The sequence below is a fragment of the Thalassophryne amazonica genome, chromosome 7, assembly GCF_902500255.1.
Source record: "Thalassophryne amazonica chromosome 7, fThaAma1.1, whole genome shotgun sequence".
NCBI classification, from domain to species: domain Eukaryota; kingdom Metazoa; phylum Chordata; class Actinopteri; order Batrachoidiformes; family Batrachoididae; genus Thalassophryne; species Thalassophryne amazonica.
In genome coordinates this window covers 46986565-47006815 of record NC_047109.1, presented here as the reverse complement: position 1 = coordinate 47006815, position 20251 = coordinate 46986565, and the positions used below count along the sequence as shown (strand labels likewise).

At 39.1% G+C, this 20251-nt stretch overlaps 1 protein-coding gene across 1 annotated transcript in view; it reads left to right on the top strand.

Moving 5' to 3' along the window:
* Positions 1–17697, top strand: part of akirin1 (akirin 1) — a 35576-nt gene extending 17879 nt beyond the window's left edge. The window contains exons 4-5 of the mRNA XM_034174106.1: positions 4391–4399; positions 17095–17697. Coding sequence (XP_034029997.1) covers positions 4391–4399; positions 17095–17195 — 110 coding nt within the window. The 3' untranslated portion in view covers positions 17196–17697. The remainder of the gene's footprint in view (positions 1–4390; positions 4400–17094) is intronic.
* The last annotated feature ends 2554 nt before the right edge of the window (positions 17698–20251 follow it).

Here is a 20251-nt window from a genome sequence, read left to right as displayed (position 1 = left end):
ATTTGCAAATCCTCTTCAACCTATATTCAATTAAATACACCACAAAGACAAGATATTTAATGTTCAAACTGATAAACTTTATTGTTTTTATGCAAATATTTGCTCATTTTGAAATGGATGCCTGCAGCACGTTTAAAAAAAAAGCTGGGACAGTGGTATGTTTACAACTCTGTTAATTCACCTTTCCTTCTAACAACACTCAGTACACATTTGGGAACTGAGGACACTAATTGTTGAAGCTCAGTCCGGGGTTTCCGTTGTCGTATTTTGCGATTCATTTATTTTTTTTTCTTCATTTTATTTCATTTTAAACAAACAACAAACAGTTGCTCAGACAGAACAAGTGGGACTTCAGCAATACAGTGTAAACATAATGTACTATGTCCAATGACAAACCATCTAATAATGAGAGGATAAACCTTTCATGATAAGAGAGGCCAACCTTTCATGATAAGAGAGGCCAAGTCTGGACCAATAAATTTTAGGTATGGGATTCAGGTAGAATAAAATGTATCTGAAGAACCACTGAGCATGCACGAAATATATTCACTCGTGATGCATTCTAAGATTAAATTGTGCCATGTCCACTTTGTGGGAGCAAAGTCCTTGATCCAGAAATGTAAAATGTTCTTTCTTGGAATAAGAGTCAAAACACCGAATAGTCCATTACCCTTGGAATTTATATGTGGATATGAGAGACCGAGCAGAAAATACTTGGGATCCAAGGGTATGGCTATTTTAAAAATAGAGAATAAGTCCTTAGCAACATCAAACCAATAATTTTGTATCTTCGAACAAGACCACATACAGTGAAAATAATCACCAATTTTGGTCTTACATTTCTAACAAAGTGAATAGAAGGATGAATCCATCCTATTTTTCAAAAGAGATGTAACATGTATCCGATGCAAGATTCTAAATTGAATTGACTTGGTTCGATTACAGATAGAAATTCTAGCAGCCTTTTTCCATATTTCACACCAGAGTTCAGGATCTATGAAAATGCCCATATCCCTTTTCCATGCCATTTTTACCAAAACTGAAGTAGAGGGAATAGTGGAGAGTATAACTTTGTAAAATACAGAGATAGATTTTTTTTTTTTTACCACCATGAAGAAGTATTGCATTCTCAACAGTAGACATCTCATTATTTAATAGTGTTGTGTCTCGAGTGATAAAATGTCTAACTTGCAAGTATCTGAAAAAATCTGATCTGTGTAGTCCAAATTTTAGCTGGGCTTGATTAAAAGACAATAAGCATTGATTCTCAAAAAGGTCCCCTAGTTTTGTGATGCTTTTCTCAGTCCAAAATTTGAAACCCAGATCCCTACAGCCTGGTAAAAAAAAAATCAGGATTATCCAAAATTGGAGTGAGAGGAGAGGTACGCTCATGGCTACCCTCTATTTTGCGGACCATTTTCCAAGCTTTAACGGTATTTAATGAAATGGGATTAGTGCATACATTTCTGATAGGACTGTTTATAAAGGAGATTGCAGATAGGACAACTACACTGATAAGATTCAACATCAATCCATACTGAGGTGGGAATATTCTTAAACCAATGTGTAATTGCACGCAAGTGTACTCCTAACTGATAATGTCTAAAGTTAGGCATATCAGGACCCCCATCTGAACATGGTTTTTGGAATTTAGACATTTTTCAATCAAGGTTTTCTTTTACTCCAGATAAAAGAGCTCAGCCAACCTTCAAGCAATTTAATTACCTTTTTCGTTAATAATAGAGGTATCATCTGCATAGGGTAAAGTAACCTGGGTAAAATATACATTTTAATAAGGGAAATCCTGCCAAGCCAAGATAAGGGTAGAGGAGCCCACCTATCTAAATCTGTTTTTATGGCATCCAGGAGACATGGGTAATTATCTTTATATAACAAATCAAATAATGGTGTTATAGTTATACCCAGGTAAACAAATCCAGACGGTGACCAGCGGAAAGGAAAATGACAAGACAGTTGTTGAACTGATGATAAAGATCCAAGAGGCATGGCTTCTGATTTAGAAAAGTTAATTTTATAACCTGAAAACTCACTAAACAAAGCTATGGTGTCAATTACCGTATTTTCTGCACCATAAGGCGCACCGGATTATAAGGCACGCCCTCAATTGGAGGGTACTTAACCCTTACAAAAGGCGCACCGGATTATAAGGCGCGGCCTCAATTAGCGGGTACTTAACCCTGACAAAAGGCGCACGCTAAAACATATAGTCTACAAAAAAAAAAAAAAAAAAGGTCATGGAAGCAAAATGGTGAGTGTATTTTAACTTTTTAACAACTTTGAACTATTCAACAATATGGTACTCACATTATTTTTTATTATGGTTCTGTCACAAATCCATCGAAGTCCTCATCTTCTGTGTCTGAATTGAACAGCTGGGCAATTTCGCCATCAAACACGCCAGGTTCCCGCTCATCTTCCCTCTCATCATCGCTGTCGTTTTTGCCTTCAGCCGAATGGTGACTGTAGAGACGCTTCTCCCGGCTGTTCTTTGTTCAATGACCCATTGCTCGAGTTGGTCTTCTAGCTGTGGCCAACTTTGTTTCCGCGGAAACTCCGTTTGGTCCTTTTATCTTGGCGCAGTTCATTTTCTTGTTTCCTCTCGCAGCTGCTCTATTCCCATGAACAACCGCATAACTGATAGCCTGCAGTTTGAATTGTGCCTCGTAAGCATGTCTCTTCGCTGACGCCATTTTCGGGGCTCCTTAGACAAACAAGTGTTGTTTTGCAGGATACCTGTAGTATACGGTAACTACCGGAGGAGTGGCAGAGGTAAGTGTACGTACCACGGACTCACGGACTCTTCTCTGATTGGTTTATTGCTGGCAGCGTATGTACTCTACGCTACGTATTACGTAATGTTCTCCGATTGGTTTATCGCTGCCAGGGTACGTACTCTACGCTGCCAGCGTACGTACTTTACGTATTACGTCCCTGTGTCAGCGGGAAATGGTACGATATTCCGACGGTCAAAGACAACGTCGGTCGTTTTTACAGATTTTGGAATTCAGTGCGCACATAAGGCGCACCGGATTATAGGGCGCACGGCCGATTTTTGTGAAAATTTAAGGCTTTTAGGTGCGCCTTATGGTGCGGAAAATACGGTAGATTCAAAATAGAAAGCTGAGGATTAGACATAAAAATCAGCACATCATCTGCGTAGAGTGAGATTTTATGTTCCGTGTCACTCACAGAGATGCCTGAAATTAATTTATTCTGTCTGATTGCTTGTGCTAATGGCTCAATGGCCAGATTGAAAAGCGGAGGACTTAAAGGATCGCCCTGCCTGTTTCCTTGGAAAAGAGGAAAACTATTAGATTTTAAACCATTTGTAATGACGGCTGCAGATGGGGAGTTATACAGAATCTGAATCCAACGAAGAAAATTATTACCCAAGCCAAACCTAGTGAGGACAAAAAATAAATATGACAATTCTACACGATCAAACGCTTTTTCAGCATCTAAAGAAATCACTAAAGCTGGGTCAGTAGAGCCTCTGAATAGTTGAATGATATTAAGTAGATGTCTCATATTATCACAGGAGTGACGTCCTTTAATAAAGCCAGTCTGATCTTCACAAACAACATCAGGAAGCACCTTTTCCAATCGTAATGCCAAAATTTTAGAAAGTAGTTTTAAATCTGAATTAAGTAAAGAAATGGGTCTATAGGAAGTACATTTTTCAGGGTCTTTACCCTTCTTAAGAATAACAGAGATGTTTGCCTCTCTTAAAGAAGGATACCTGTTATGAATGAATGGTCCAACATGGCTAATAAGGGGTCTATAATAGTATCAGCAAATGTTTTATAATAGTCATAATCATATCCATGTGGCCCTGGGGCTTTCCCTGACGGCATAGATTTCAGTGTTGCAAGAGCCTCCTCTCTTGTAATTGGGGCATTCAGACTCTGTTTCTGGGCCTCAGTAATCTGTGGAAGTGTACAACCCCTGGCAAAAGTATGGAATCACTGGCCTCGGAGGATGTTCATTCAGTTGTTTAATTTTGTAGAAAAAAAGCAGATCACAGACATGACACAAAACTAAAGTCATTTCAAATGGCAACTTTCTGGCTTTAAGAAACACTATAAGAAATCAAGAAAAAAAATTGTGGCAGCCAGTAACGGTTACTTTATTAGACCACGCAGAGGGAAAAAAAATATGGACTCACTCAATTCTGAGGAATAAATTATGGAATCACCCTTTAAATTTTCATCCCCAAAACTAATACCTGCATCAGATCAGATCTGCTCGTTAGTCTGCATCTAAAAAGGAGTGATCACACCTTGGAGAGCTGTTGCACCAAGTGGACTGACACCAAGTGGAGATGTTGGTTGTTCACAGTCAGCTGTGTCTAAACTCTGGACCAAATACAAACAACATGGGAAGGTTGTTAAAGGCAAACATACTGGTAGACCAAGGAAGACATCAAAGCGTCAAGACAGAAAACTTAAAGCAGTATGTCTCAAAAATTGAAAATGCACAACAAAACAAATGAGGAACGAATGGGAGGAAACTGGAGTCAACGTCTGTGACCGAACTGTAAGAAACCGCCTGAAGGAAATGGGATTTACATACAGAAAAGCTAAACGAAAGCCATCATTAACACCTAAACAGAAAAAAACAAGGTTACAATGGGCTAAGGAAAAGCAATCGTGGACTGTGGATGACTGGATGAAAGTCATATTCAGTGATGAATCTTGAATCTGCATTGGGCAAGGTGATGATGCTGGAACGTTTGTTTGGTGCCGTTGCAATGAGATTTATAAAGATGACTGCCTGAAGAGAATATGTAAATTTCCACAGTCATTGATGATATGGGGCTGCATGTTAGGTAAATGCACTGGGGAGATGGCTGTCATTACATCATCAATAAATGCACAAGTTTACGTTGATATTTTGGACACTTTTCTTATCCCATCAATTGAAAGGATGTTTGGGGATGATGAAATCATTTTTCAAGATGATAATGCATCTTGCCATAGAGCAAAAACTGTGAAAACATTCCTTGCAAAAACACACATAGGGTCAATGTCATGGCCTGCAAATAGTCCGGATCTTAATCCAATTAAAAATCTTTGGTGGAAGTTGAAGAAAATGGTCCATGACAAGGCTCCAACCTGCAAAGCTGATCTGGCAACAGCAAGCAGAGAAAGTTGGAGCCAGATTGATTAAGAGTATTGTTTGTAACTCATTAAGTCCATGCCTCAGAGACTGCAAGCTGTTATAAAAGCAAGAGGTGGTGCAACAATGCAACAAAATACTAGTGATGTGTTGGAGCGTTCTTTTGTTTTTCATGATTCCATAATTTTTTCCTCAGAATTGGGTGATTCCATATTTTTTTTTCCCTCTGCTTGGTCTAAAAAAGTAACCATTACTGACTGCCACAATTTTTTTTTCCTGATTTCTTATAGTGTTTCTTAAAGCCAGAAAGTTGCCATTTGAAATTACTTTACTTTTGTGTCATGTCTGTGATCTGCTTTTTTTCTGCAAAATTAAACAACTGAATGAACATCCTCCGAGGCCGGTGATTCCATAATTTTTGCCAGGGGTTGTAATATCCAAAAAAAAAAAAAAAAAGAATCCGTGAGATCTAACATATTGTGAGGTTGCTCAGACAGATACAAATTTGAATAAAAAGAAGCAAATTCTGCATTAATAGATTTTGTATCTAAATACCTAGACCCATCTAAACCACTGACAGAGACAATAATCTGAGCTGCTGATCGCTTTTTAACAAGACTTGCAAGGTATTTACCAGGTTTATCTCCAGATTCATAGAACATTTGCTTCGCAAGTTTCAGAGAGTATTCTGCTTTTTCAATTAACAGAGTATTCAGTGCAGCCCTTGAAGCTAAAATTTCATGTAGTAGGTCAGGGCTAGGAGAAGATACGAGGTCTGTCCATAAAGTATAGGTCCTTTTTATTTTTTTTCAAAAACTATATGGATTTCATTCATATGTTTTTACGTCAGACATGCTTGAACCCCCGTGTGCATGCGTGAGTTTTTCCACGCCTGTCGGTGACGTCATTCGCCTGTGAGCACTCCTTGTGGGAGGAGTCGTCCAGCCCCTCGTCGGAATTCCTTTGTCTGAGAAGTTGCTGAGAGACTGGCGCTTTGTTTGATCAAAATTTTTTCTAAACCTGTGAGACACATCGAAGTGGACATGGTTCGAAAAATTAAGCTGGTTTTCAGTGAAAATTTTAATGGCTGATGAGAGATTTTGAGGTGACACTGTCGCTTTAAGGACTTCCCATGGTGTGAGATGTCGCGCTGTGCTCTCAGGCGCCCTCGTCAGTCTGTTTCAAGCTGAAAACCTCCACATTTCAGGCTCTATTGATCCAGGACGTCGTGAGAGAACAGAGAAGTTCGGCTCGCAGCCACCGCGACGCTCCGCCACAGGAAAAACACCTCTCTTGGAAGCCTTAAGGACAAGTTGGAACATGTCCAGCTGTTAAACAATTTCTCATATACTCACTCCACTGAAAGCCATCAAAAGCCGCCTGGATTTTACAAATGGTTATCAACACGGAGGTGTTTTTCCTGTGCCGCCACTCCGCGCCGGCTGCGTCCCAACGCGCGGACCCGTCCGCACGTCTTTCATTAAAAAAATCTCCTTTAACAGTGGAATATCCGGATAAAATGCTGAAACCGACTTCTTCTGAAACTTCTCTGTTCTCTCACGACGTCCTGGATCAATAGAGCCTGAAATGTGGAGGTTTTCAGCTTGAAACAGGCTGATGACGCCGCCTGAGAGCGCTGCGCGACGTCTCGCACTGTGGGAAGTCCTTAAAGCGACAGTGTCACCTCAAGGAATTCCGACGAGGGGCTGGACGACTCCTCCCACAAGGAGTGCTCACAGGCGAATGACGTCACCGACAGGCGTGGAAAAACTCACGCATGCGCACGAGGGTTCAAGCATGTCTGACGTAAAAACATATGAATGAAATCCATATAGTTTTTGAAAAAAATAAAAATGACCTATACTTTATGGACAGCCCTCGTATGTCTCTTCTCCATATCAGTCAATCTACATTGGAGATGGTTAATATGTTCATTTCTTTGTTGCTTCCTGGATGCCATAAATGAAATAATGAGTCCCCTACAGTAGGCCTTACAGGTCTCCCAAAGAATTGATAGACTTGGAATTAATGTCCAACAAAATCTTTAATTCAGGAGTTAGATAAGAAATAAAACGGTCATCTTTCAGAAAAAAAGAGTGAAATCTCCAAAATTTGGACATGGGAAAGTTATTGGCGATATTGTAAGTCATAAATACAGGAGCATGATCAGAAAGTATAATATTTCCAATAGAGCATGCCACAACTCGACCAATATTTACAGAAGGAACAAAAAAGTAATCAAGTCTAGAATAACTTTTATGAGGGGAAGAGAAGAATGTAAACTCCAAACATCAGAGTAACCCATATTTTGACTTAAAGAGAATAGCATCTTGGCCTGTGGGGTGATTCTTAGACTACGGGCACTTATGTCCTTTGATTATATTGTATGAAAAACAGAAAAAAGGGGAAATTTCACACTTTTATAGTTATCTTTACAATGAAAGTGTGTTAAGAAATTTGTTCTAGTAGTCTAATGACTTTTTCACCTTTTTTCAGCATCATTATATGCAAATATTGCCGTTTTGTGCTTGTCCCACACCCAGACTTTTGATCTTCAATGATAAAAATGAATGGTAAAGAAATGTTTTTTCTAATGTTTTAAAATATCTCTGAATAAAATATCAGTAAAATAATCAAAACATAATTGGGGTGTTCAATGTCATACAACTGTTGTGATTTTTTAAACAAAATGTAGTTGTCCCACACTATTGCCGTAATTTCCACCACAACACTGTAATGTCCCTAAACAGTTTGTATGAAAGATTGTTTGGGTAGTTTCTATGGAGATAAACTGTGACATCAGAGCACATGTATATAGCGCCAAATCACAACAAACAGTTGTCCCAAGGCGCTTTATATTGTAAGGCAATGGTGTGGTGGAAATTATATTTACAAGGCCAATAGTGCCTGTAGTTAAAGAATCACCCTGTGGCAGTCAGTAACGGTCACTTTTTTAGACCAAGCAGAGGGAAAAAAATATTATATTACTCAATTCTGAGGAAAAAATTATGGAATCATGAAAAACAAAAGAACGCTCCAACACATCACTAGTATTTTGTTGCACCACCTCTGGCTTTTATAACAGCTTGCAGTCTCTGAGGCATGGACTTAATGAGTGACAAACAGTACTCTTCATCAATCTGGCTCCAACTTTCTCTGATTGCTGTTGCCAGATCAGCTTTGCAGGTTGGAGCCTTGTCATGGACCATTTTCTTCAACTTCCAAAGATTTTCAATTGGATTACGATCCGGACTATTTGCAGGCTATGACATTGACCCTATGTGTCTTTTTGCAAGGAATGTTTTCACAGTTTTGCTCTATGGCAAGATGCATTATCATCTTGAAAAATGATTTCATCATCCCCAAACATCCTTTCAATTGATGGGATAAGAAAAGTGTCCAAAATATCAACGTAAACGTGTGCATTTATTGATGATGTAATGACAGCCATCTCCCCAGTGCCTTTACCTGACATGCAGCCCCATATCATCAATGACTGTGGAAATTTACATGTTCTCTTCAGGCAGTCATCTTTATAAATCTCATTGGAACGGCACCAAACAAATGTTCCAGCATCATCACCTTGCCCAATGCATATTCGAGATTCATCACTGAATATGACTTTCATCCAGTCATCCACAGTCCACGATTGCTTTTCCTTAGCCCATTGTAACCTTGTTTTTTTCTGTTTAGGTGTTAATGATGGCTTTCGTTTAGCTTTTCTGTATGTAAATCCCATTTCTTTTAGGCGGTTTCTTACAGTTCAGTCACAGACGTTGACTCCAGTTTCCACCCATTTGTTCCTCATTTGTTTTGTTGTGCATTTTCGATTTTTGAGACATATTGCTTTGTTTTCTGTCTTGACGCTTTGATGTCTTCCTTGGTCTACCAGTATGTTTGCCTTTAAAAACCTTCCCATGTTGTTTGCAAGGGGTTGTACAATCTGAAACAGTGAAAGGTAATTTTTTGCTGACTAAAATAGCGGCCCCTCTAGAGTAAGAAGAATAAGAAGTAGCAAAAATCTGACCAACCCAGCTTTTACAAAATATAGCTGTATCCTTATTTTCAAAATGAGTTTCTTGAAGAAATGCAGTAGAGATATCCTCCCTCCTTAGAAAAGATTCATAATGCACCACACATTTTTAATGGGCGACAGGTCTGGACTGCAGGCAGGCCATTCTAATAACCGCACTCTTGTACTACGAAGCCACACTGTTGTAACACATGCAGAATGTGGCTTGGCATTGTCTTGCTGAAATAAGCAGGGACGTCCCTGAAAAAGACGTTGCTTGGATGGCAGCATGTGTTGCTCCAAAACCTGGATTTACATTTCAGCATTGATGGTGCCACAGATGTGTAAGTTGCCCATGCCATGGCCACTAACACACTCCTATACCATCATAGATGCTGGCTTTTGAACTTTGTGCTGGTAACAGTCTGGATGGTCTTTTTTAGTGATGTGTATTGATAAGATTTTATCTATCGATGCCATTATCGATTCCTCTTATAGATCCGATTCCTTATCAGTTCCCCTATCGATACCTCTTGTGAATTTTCTGTGTACTAAAAGTAGGCTTCACAGGTTTTCTCTGTCAACATTTTAAATTGGTCACTGAATCCTTGATTTCTGGACATAAATAAAAATAAATAAATCTGTAGTTTTTGTCAAAAGCATTTCCTTTGAGACATTTTGGCATGAATATCTCTCCATACCTCTGAGCTGAGCTCAGCCGGCTCATTTTGGGAGGGAAAAAAAAACGCTTTGATCGATTGCAGTTTGTTTGTATTACAACGTTTGGAAACAGCTGTCATTTCATTTAAACAGTGTTTCGCTTTGAAGTTATTCATTACAACTCTATGGTTCTAACTTGACTTGGCAGAGAGCCGCTCTGCGTTTGGAGCTGTGTGAACAGAACGGAGGAAGATTCTCGTTTCTTTCTCGCAACAAGACAGGAGTCCCAGTTAATGACTTTAATCTGCATAAAAGTGACTCACAATTGACATATTCAGGGATGAAAGTGGTGAAAAACAAAAAAAGCGGAAACCCAAAATTGCCCCCAACACTACCCGCACGAACATTTTTGAATTCTAGAAATTCTAAAATGCAATCTGGGGCTATTCCAGACAATAAACTGCATTGAGTGCAGCATCCATTTTGGTGAGAAACAAAAAAAAAACTTTCCTTAATCAAATTCATTCCAGTAGTATTCTGCTCTTACTAGGATGCAGCAGTTTTCTTGCTTGGCAGATAGTTGTGGCGGAAATTACTGAAGAAATTAAGAAATTGAAATATGGTTTGACAAAAACAAATTATCATTAAACTTAAATAAAACAGGGATGAAGTGGAGGTGTAAGAGTCACTAGGTGTTCACAGGAAACACTTATTTCTGTATTTATTTATGTGCATTGTTAGTTGGTTTTATCTCTTCTGTTGTTTTGTTTTATCAGGTTCTTTTTGTCTTTCTCTAAAATTGTATTGTAGTATTATTAGTTATCATTACTGTTGTTGTTGCTGCTGCTATTATTATTATTAATGTATAAATAAAAATAAATTTAAAAAATATTACAATTTGTAATACATTTGACTCTTTGATGACAGCAAACGCTGAGCCATTAATTATTATACAGAAAACAAATGCAGACAAATGTGCTGAGATGTGAACAGCTTAATGCTAACTTTTGCATTGAAATCGCCATAGACATGCTAATGCGTTAACATCGGTCCCGTTTTTAAGTTCTAAAATACATCTATCAACTGTTTCAGAAGACCATAACAGGTCGGTTTAACATAAAAAAGGTAAATATTACTCAGACATATGCTTTTAGGGTTTTAGCGGGGGAAAATTAAGATAAAGTGAAATAAAACAAAGAACCAATGAAGCAACAGATCGAAGCACTGCTTCATTGATTCAAGGTTCAAAGCAAAGCCATGCTGCAGAAACGGTAATCGGTGTAGAGAAATGATCATTTTCCTGACAAACACCCCCAAAAAGAATGGCTACTCTGAAGGACCGGGACTCGTTAAGCAAAAAGGCTATTGATGTCGATAGATCGAATAATTTCTTAACGATACCCGAAAAGAACCGGTTCCCGATACCCATCTCTATCTTTTTTCCTCTTTTATCTGGAGGACACGACGTCCATGATTTCCAAAAACAATTTGAAATGTGGACTCATCAGACCACAGCACACTTTTCCACTTTGTGTCTGTCCATTTCAAATGAGCTTGGGCCCAGAGAAGGTGGCGGTATTTCTGGATGTTGTTGATGTATGGCTTTTGCTTTGCACTTGTAGATGTAGCAACGAACTGTGTTAACTGACATTGGTTTTCTGAAGTGTTCCTGAGCCCACACGGTCTGTTTTTAATGCAGTGCTGCCTGAGGGATCAAAGGTCACGTGCATTCAATGTTGGTTTTCTGCCTTGCCGTTTACGTGTAGAAAGTTCTCCAGATTCTCTGAATCTTCTGATTGTGGTCTGTAGATGATGGAATCCCTAAATTCCTTGCAATTGAATGTTGAGAAACATTGTTCTTAAACTGTTTGACTATGTTTTCATGCAGTTATTCACAAAATGGTGATCCTCACCCCATCTTTGCTTGTGAACGGCTGAGCCTTTTGGGGATGTTCCTTTTATACCCAATCATGACTAGGGATGGGTATCGAGAACTGGTTCCTTTCGGGTATCGTTAAGAAATGATTCGATCCACCGACATCAATAAGCTTTGTGCTTAATCATTCTGTTATCGGTCCTTCAGAGTGGCCGTTGTTTTGGCGGGTGTTTGTCAGGAAAATGATAATATATCTACATTGATTACAGACCCTGCAGCGGGTCCTTAATCAACTTTTCTGCAGCGCGGCTTTGCTTTGAACCTTGAACCAATTGAAGCGTGGTTCACAGATTGAAGCAATGCTTTGGTTGATTGCTTTGTTTATTTCTTTCTTTCGCTTAATTTTCCCCCACTAAAACCCTAAAGAGCATACATCTGTGAGTATTATTTACCTTTTCTATGTTAAACCGACCTGTTATGGTCTTCTGAAACAGTTGATAGATGTATTTTAAAACTTAAAAACGGGAGCGATGCTAACGCGTTAGCATGTCTATGGCATTTTTAATGTTAAAAGTTAGCATTTAGCAATTGCAACCATCATCACGTTCGGGTGCATTTGTTTTCAAACTGTAATATTCCTTAAATTTATTTTTGCATATATATTAATAATCTAATGCAGTGTTTTTCAACCTTTTTTGAGTCGCGGCACCCTTTTTATATTTACAAAATCCTGCGGCACACCACCAACTAAAATAATATTATAATGCTATTACCTCTGGTTTTGCGCAAAACCCAGTTATCGCAATAGAAAATCGATACAGAAAACATCGCATTTCGAAAATCCTCAAGCATTTTGCGTGCGCTCTGATCTCAAGTAGGGCTGTCACGATTAGAAATTTCTGGAGACGATTAATTGTCAGACAAATAATTGCGATTGACGAATATATTGTCTATTTTTTTTTCTTTTTTTCCCCTTCTTTATATTCTACTATTGTAGTATAATTACACAACTCTGGAAGAACGTTTGGCTTCTGTGAGTGGAGAAACTGGGAATGGTGCAACATTTTTATTTTTATCTTAATTTTACATACAGTCCCAACTTTTTCTGATTTGTGGTTGTTTCTGTTGCATTTCTGAAATTGTTTCTCCTCATCAGTCACGTTTTGTGCTTAAACACTGCATTAAGCTCAAGACTGAACAAATAAATACCTTTGGAAAATAACAGCTATTAAAGTTCAGAGTTCTCACCTGCTTTTTGTGATCTGTGCGTCTGAACATTTTTTTGTGTGTGTGTATCTCAGTTCATATATTCTCATTTTTTAAATATGTTTTTAAAGATATTTGACCGTTTATTTAATCTCATGATCTCATAAATTCAGCATACGACGCGCACATGGTGTGAACAGGACGGTAACGGCAGAATCACACCTTTAGAGAAAGTTCAGAGAGAAGTAAAAGCTTCACGTTTTCGTTTTGTTAACATGTTCACTCCATTTAAAATCCTCTCTCTGCTCCGCGCTCGCTGCGCACTGAACGAGTCGCGCCTGCATTCAGGAATCTCCCTCACCCACCCCCTCCCCTCCCTCACCCACCCCCTCCCCTCCCTCACAGTCTGCAGCCTGTTAACTCCGCGTGCGTGCACACACAGGCACAGACACACACACACCGACAGCTCCGCATTTTAGACGGCCTTAGACGGCACTGTTTTAATCGGCCGTCAGCCTCCTTGTTATTGTCCCGCCTTAAGACGAGAGCGAGGCTGCAGCACAATGACGTCAGATTCTGAGTCATTTTATGCTTTGTGGATAAAATAAATCGCGGTAATCGCGAATATGAAAAATAATCGCGAATATGAAAAATACCCACGGCACCCCTGACGATCGATCACGGCACCCCGGTTGAGAATCACTGATCTAATGATTATTATATACAATTTTAGAGAAAGAGACAAAAATAACCTGAATAGAAACACAACAGAAATAGCAACTAACATAAATAAAAAAAATACATACAGAAATAAATGTTTCCTGTGTACACCTAGTGACTCTCACACCTCCATTTCATCCCTGTCTTATTTAAGTTTAATGACAGTTTGTTTCGGTCAAACCATATTTTCAGTTTGTTCATTTCTTCGGTGATTTCCTCCAGAACTATCTGCCGAACTAGAAAACTGCTGCATCCTAGTAAGAGCAGAATACTACTGGAATTAATCTGAATAAGGAAAGTTGTATTTTTTTTTTCTCACCTAAATGGATTCAGCACTCACTCCAGTTTATTGTCTGGAATAGTCCCAGATTGCATTTCAAGAGCTTCTAGAATTCAAACATTTTTGTGCAGGTGGTGTTGGGGGTTAATTTTGGGTTTCAGATTTTTTTTGTTTTTCACCACTTTCATCCCTGAATATGAGTTGTGATTCACTTTTGTGCGGATTAAAGTTACTAACTGGGACTCCTGTCTTGTTACGAGAAAGAAACGAGAATCGTCCTCCGTTCTGTTCACACAGCTCCAAACGTTGGGTGGCTCTCTGACAAGTCAAGATAGAATGATAGAATCCAGTCTGAATTAATAACTTCAAAGCGAAACACAGTTTTGTTTATTTTTATTTATGTCCAGAGATCAAGGATACAGTGACTAATTTCATATTTATTTACTTTAAGACTCAAGGAAATACATAGAAAACCTGTAAAGCCTACTTTTAGTACAAAATTCACGAGGTATCGATAAGCAGAATCGATAATGGCATCGATATCGATAAAACCTTATCAATACCCATCCCTAATCATGACACTGTATGGTGGGAAAATGTATGGTGCATTATGATGTGCAAAATACGACAATGGAGACCTGGGACTGTTGAACAACTGAAGTCATACATCAAGCAAGAATGGGAAAGAATTCCACCTACAAAGCTTCAACAATTAGTGTCCTCAGTTCCCAAACACTTATTGAGTGTTAGAAGGAAAGGTGATGTAACACAGTGGTAAACATACCACTGTCCCAGCTTTTTTGAAACACTATATTCAGAGTTCAGAATGTATTTATTTTTGTATCTCATTACAACATTCATCTCTTGTTTTCAGATTTTTCTTGAAGTTGCATCGATGAGGAGCCACCTGACCTCCCTGCTCCCTTGATTGACTTAATTTCATTCATTCTCCCCAAATAGAGCGTTTTGCTGACGTCACACCAGGCGTCGTCTTGTCACCCACAAGTGTGCATTTCAGCATAAGGTTTACTTAATCAGGCTCTAAACTTTCCTGTAGGAACATCGTTATTTTGCAGTTGTAAAAATGGAATCATGCTCTCTGCTTCACCTTCTATCTTTTTTGTTCGATGTATTTTTTTGCAACGATAAAAGGGTCATAAATGTGGAAATGATCCCAAGCTAAAACTGTAGCTTCCCCCAGTGCTTCTTCTGATACTTTTTCATTTCCACTGACACATTTTATATATTTTAATCAAATTGACATGTTTAATTACATTGTTTACTAAATGTTGATTTGAATATAGTTATTAATTGGTAAATGGATTGCATTTCTATAGCAGCTTTTCCATCTGATAAGTTCAAAGTGCTCTTCAGTGATGCCTCACATTAACCCATTCATACGCACAAATACACAGACGTGTGCTGCTATGCATGGTGCTCAACTGCACACTGGCCGCAACTTGGGAATTCAGGGCCGTTTTCAAGTTGCAAGTTGCCTGTGACGTGGAATCAAACTGAGGATCCTCTGTGAAAGGAACTATGTAAAACAACATAAATTATGTTCTTTTAAAGGCACTTTGATGTCAAAACTGTCTTGACTCCAATTTTTTTTTGACATTTGTTGATGCCCTCCTTTCATTTAATAATGATTATCGTCCTTTTATTTATGTAGCACTTTAACACCAATAAATTGATTCCAAAAAAAAAATACAAACAAACAGCAGTCAAAGCTTGAGCAGCTGTATTTTTGATCATCTGGCACCCTCTCATGTTTTTAAGTGGCAAACCCAGCAAAAAAAGCATTAGGAAAATCAGTTCTGGATGACTCAAAGTACTGGTATAATTGGCCATTTTTGACTACTTTTGGTTTTACCTCCATAATTTACCTTAAATTGTTTACTTTGCCATGTTTAGTGTAATTTTTGTTCAGCACAACCTCACTTGTGTGATTTTACAGTTTTGTTTTTTTTTCATTCTGTATAAACACAGTAAACCTACATTCACACAAAAACATCTGAATAGAAAAGTTTTTTTTTTTTTTTACTGTTTGTCTACCACAAACATGTTTAACAAACCATTTTTATAACGTAGAATGCAAAATAAATTGTACATTTCAATAACATATGTACAAATGTAGCAAACAACAAAGCTATATACAACCATTTACAATAAAATGCAGGAAATGCTTCAGCAATTTTTGTTCAACTATTTACAAAACAATAAGATGCCACACATTATTTGTGCCACTCAAAAAAAAACAACCAAAAAAAAAAAACAATTCCTGTCCAACACAAGACAGAGTGAACACAGTCCTGACCCACAAGAGGAGTGTCATTCCTCCTGTTGTCCATCTGGAGGCAGTGTTGGCATTGTAGCCTGTCTTTGGTGGGACTATCTCAACTTGTTAATAAAATTACAGCAGCTACCTGTTCTAAATGTCCAAAATACATGCTTGAAAATGCATCCTTAATTTAAAAATTTTCTGGGGGGGGGGGGCGCATGACCCCGCACCTCCTTAGTCAATTTTCTCGCACTTTCCTAGTCAGTCACCCTCCTTCTAAGAAGCCGAGATGTGCCCCTGCAAAGGCATGGCTCTGTACCTCTGCATTGGCCAAAAACAAAACTGTCTAATATTTGCAATATTTCACAAATGAAAAGGTATTACTCTTGTCCTCTAATATGTGCAACAAACAAGAGTGACTCATCAAGGGTAACACCAACACTCCTAACAGTTTCACTGTGTTGAAATGCACAGCTGCCCAATGAAATGGTGACTTGATCAAACAGGTTTCTTAATTTTGGTGGCCCAGTGACCATCAGCTCAGTCGTGAGTTCAGAAATACAAAGTTAAATACCATCCAACTCCTCACTGCAACCAGACAGGCATCAGTTTTGCTCTTAGTAAGTGTTGGACCCAACTCCCTCCAGTGAGCTCAAACTCAAATTCACCTGCAAATCATCTGCATAACAATGAAAGTTTAGCCCAAAACCATGAATAATCTTCCCCAATGATGCTACATACAGAGAAAATAATAATGAGCCAAGAATTGAACCCTGCATTTATGCATCTGCTTCAGCAGATCAATCTACCACTTGAAAACTGCATGCTAGCAGTGCGGCAAGGGGACAAAGGGGAAACAGAAAAAAATTTAAACACCAACTTGGAAGGAATATTCTTTGGGTGAGTATGTCCAGTTGATTAAACTTATGAAGTGGTTTGGACAAATGTCAAGATTGTCAAATATAATATCGCCAATGCACATTTTCCTTTATTTCCACAACTAATAGGGCTAGGTGAATAAGTTCTCCTGTTGGTGTAGCTGCTATAACTCCTGTTACACCTTCAAATGATTGTCCTACTCTTACAGTGCAGTGTTATCCGTTTACACAGGATGCTCATTGTTCCTCCCATACTATCCATATGATGAACCGGTTAATGTTAGGGTGTTATATGATTAACAGGCCATCCTCAAGTTTTGAACAAAATATTGCATATGTGGACTGCCATTTTCAGAAACAGGCATTTAGTCTTCTCTGTGTAATGACCCAAAACACCACTCCGACAAAATCCAGGGCATTTGAAGGTCAGATGGTTGTTTCAAGGAATGTTTTAATTGATTTACTATTATGTGAGCTTACAATAAAAAAATACGAAAATTACAAAAATGTGGCTGCTTGCAGTTATGCTACCTTGTTTGATAATGACCATTGATTAACGGGAGGGTTGAGTGACAAGATGCTGCCTGTAACTCGTGTGTCAGTGCAATCTGAATGACAGAGTTGGCCAAACTTTCCTATTTTGGGGACGACCCCCCCCCCCCCCAAAAAAAAAGCATACACACCCCCAGCCTCAGAGCCTTCTCCCTTTTGAATAAAATGAAAATCTGTGATTATAATCTGTCGTCGGGTGTGTTTACGAGGTCTCTTAGATAATAAACCGACCCTTTTATTTTTTTTTTAACTATATGGATTTGAATGACATGCGATTACACCAATCATGCTTGAACCCTCGTGCGCATGCGTGAGTTTTTTCACGCGTGTCGGTGACGTAATTTCCCTGTGGGCAGGCCTTGAGTGAGATGTGGTCCCGCCCTCTCGGCTGAATTCCTTTGTTTCACACGCTGCTCGAGACGGCGCGCGTTGCTTTATCAAAATTTTTTCTGGACCTGTAAGGAACATCCGAGTGGACACTATTCGAGAAATTAAGCTGGTTTTCTGTGAAAAGTTTAACGGCTGATGAGAGATTATGGAGTGTTTCTGTCGCTGTAAGGACTTCCCACGGAGCAGGACGTCTTGCAGCGCTTCCAGGCACTGTTGTCAGCCTGTTTCAAGCTGAAATCATCCTAATTTAAGGCTTAATTCACCCAGGACATCGTGAGAGAACAGAGAAGATTCAGAAGAGGCCGGCATGAGGAATTTATGCGGCTTTTAATGGCTTTCAACAAGTGAGTAACTGAGAAATTGTTTAACAGCTTGGGCATGTTCCAACTTACCCGTTAAGATTTCCAACGGAGGTGTTTTTCCTGCCGCGACCCCCCGCGGTCGGGTCCAGCCCGACATGCGACTCTGCCCGCACGTTCTTTCATTACAAAATGACCGTTAACAATGGAATGTCCGAATAAACTCCTCATGCCGACTTCTTCTGAAAGTTCTCTGTTCTCTGATGACTTACTGCGTCAACAGAGCCTGAAATGTGGAAGTTTTCAACTTGAAACGGCGAGACGCTGCCGCCTCGAAGCGCAGATCGCCGTCAGGCGCCGTGGACCGTCCTTAAAGCGACACTACCAGACCAAAATCTCTCATCAGCCGTTAAAATTTTTACCGAAAACCAGCTGAATTTATTGAATGGTGTCCACTCAGTTGTGCCTTACAGTTTTGAAAAAATTTTTATCAAACAAAGCAACAGTCTCTGAGCCATTCCTAAACAATGAAAAAAATCGACGAGCGGGTGGAGGACTCCTCACTCAAAGACTGCCCACAGGCGAATGACGTAACCGACAGGCGTGAAAAAACTCTCGCATGCCCACGAGGGTTCAAGCATGTCTGATGTAATCACACGTGATTCAAATCCATATGGTTTTTGAAAAAATAATAAGGTTGGATACTTTTCTAATAGACCTCGTATTTAAGGAAAACTGATTTCTTAGACTTGGTTCAACCAGCACTTTATTCTTGTGTCACTGTGTCCCTCTGAGATGAGTCCTAGGCACACCACCCATCTGTAGCCTGAGTTGAAGCATTGTTTTTGTGGTAACTGGATTACGAATTGTGCAACTCCATATAGTGTTATCGACAGGCCAGTATGCAGATCAGTGGTATTGTCCACAAACCATTTGCTCAGAGGGCACTTGTTTTACCTATTGAACTATATAATCTGACTGTGCATCTATTGTACTCACACATGCCATTATACAAATAATCAGTGTTTGAGTTCAATGGTACAAATATTTCATGAGGTGAAAGCTGGAACATACCATTCAATGAGGCGAAGCAGACTTCAGTGGTATGGTCCAGCTTTCACCGAATTGAATATTCATTCCATTGAAAGAATGTAAAAAACATTCATTATTTGTTTTATATATAACAGCTAAAATAGATCCTTGTCATTTGATATTTTATTAATTTATCAACAGAAAAGGGACTTACATTTTGGTGTTCACTGCTGCTAAAGTCCAACATGAACTTTTTAGCTCTTCATGCCTCCAGATGGCTTACAGCGGAGTGTGTGTGTGTGTGTGTGTGTGTGTGTGTTAGAAGAAATTGTCGTCCGTTAGGAACACAAACTCCGCCATGTTTATTTCAAAGCTAAGCGCCCTCCTGCTATGCGGGGCAGCGCTTGTGTGCACGTGTACTTCCAAAAAACAAAAGAGACTGTACTTCCTCAGTGCAGTGAAAAAAAAAATCATGTCAGAAATTAGTCCAGCTTTTCATTCTAACATCCTCCTAACAGCTTTTAATGCCTCCAGACGGCTTACAGTGCAGTGGATTTGTTTTGTGTGTGTGTGTGTGAGCGTGCGCAGAGTGCAATGGTACCAAAAGTATGGAACCAAATTGCACTCTATGCAATGCAACGTAAATGGGATGAATAATCCATATCATGTGACATACAAAGCACCAACCAAGTGACAAGGATCCATTCAGCCATTATATAAACATACATACCCTGTTCTCCAGAGGGTCCAGGTTCACCATGTGAAATTCTGCCAAAAGAGGGGTGCGATGATGTATGAGCATAGCCAATAAATATCACATCAGAATGCCAGTGTCAAAATGTCGTTCATCACACACACACAAATCACACATAATTCACCTGATTGTGTCCATTTTTTTTTTTTTCCTCATTCGTTAAATGTATTCC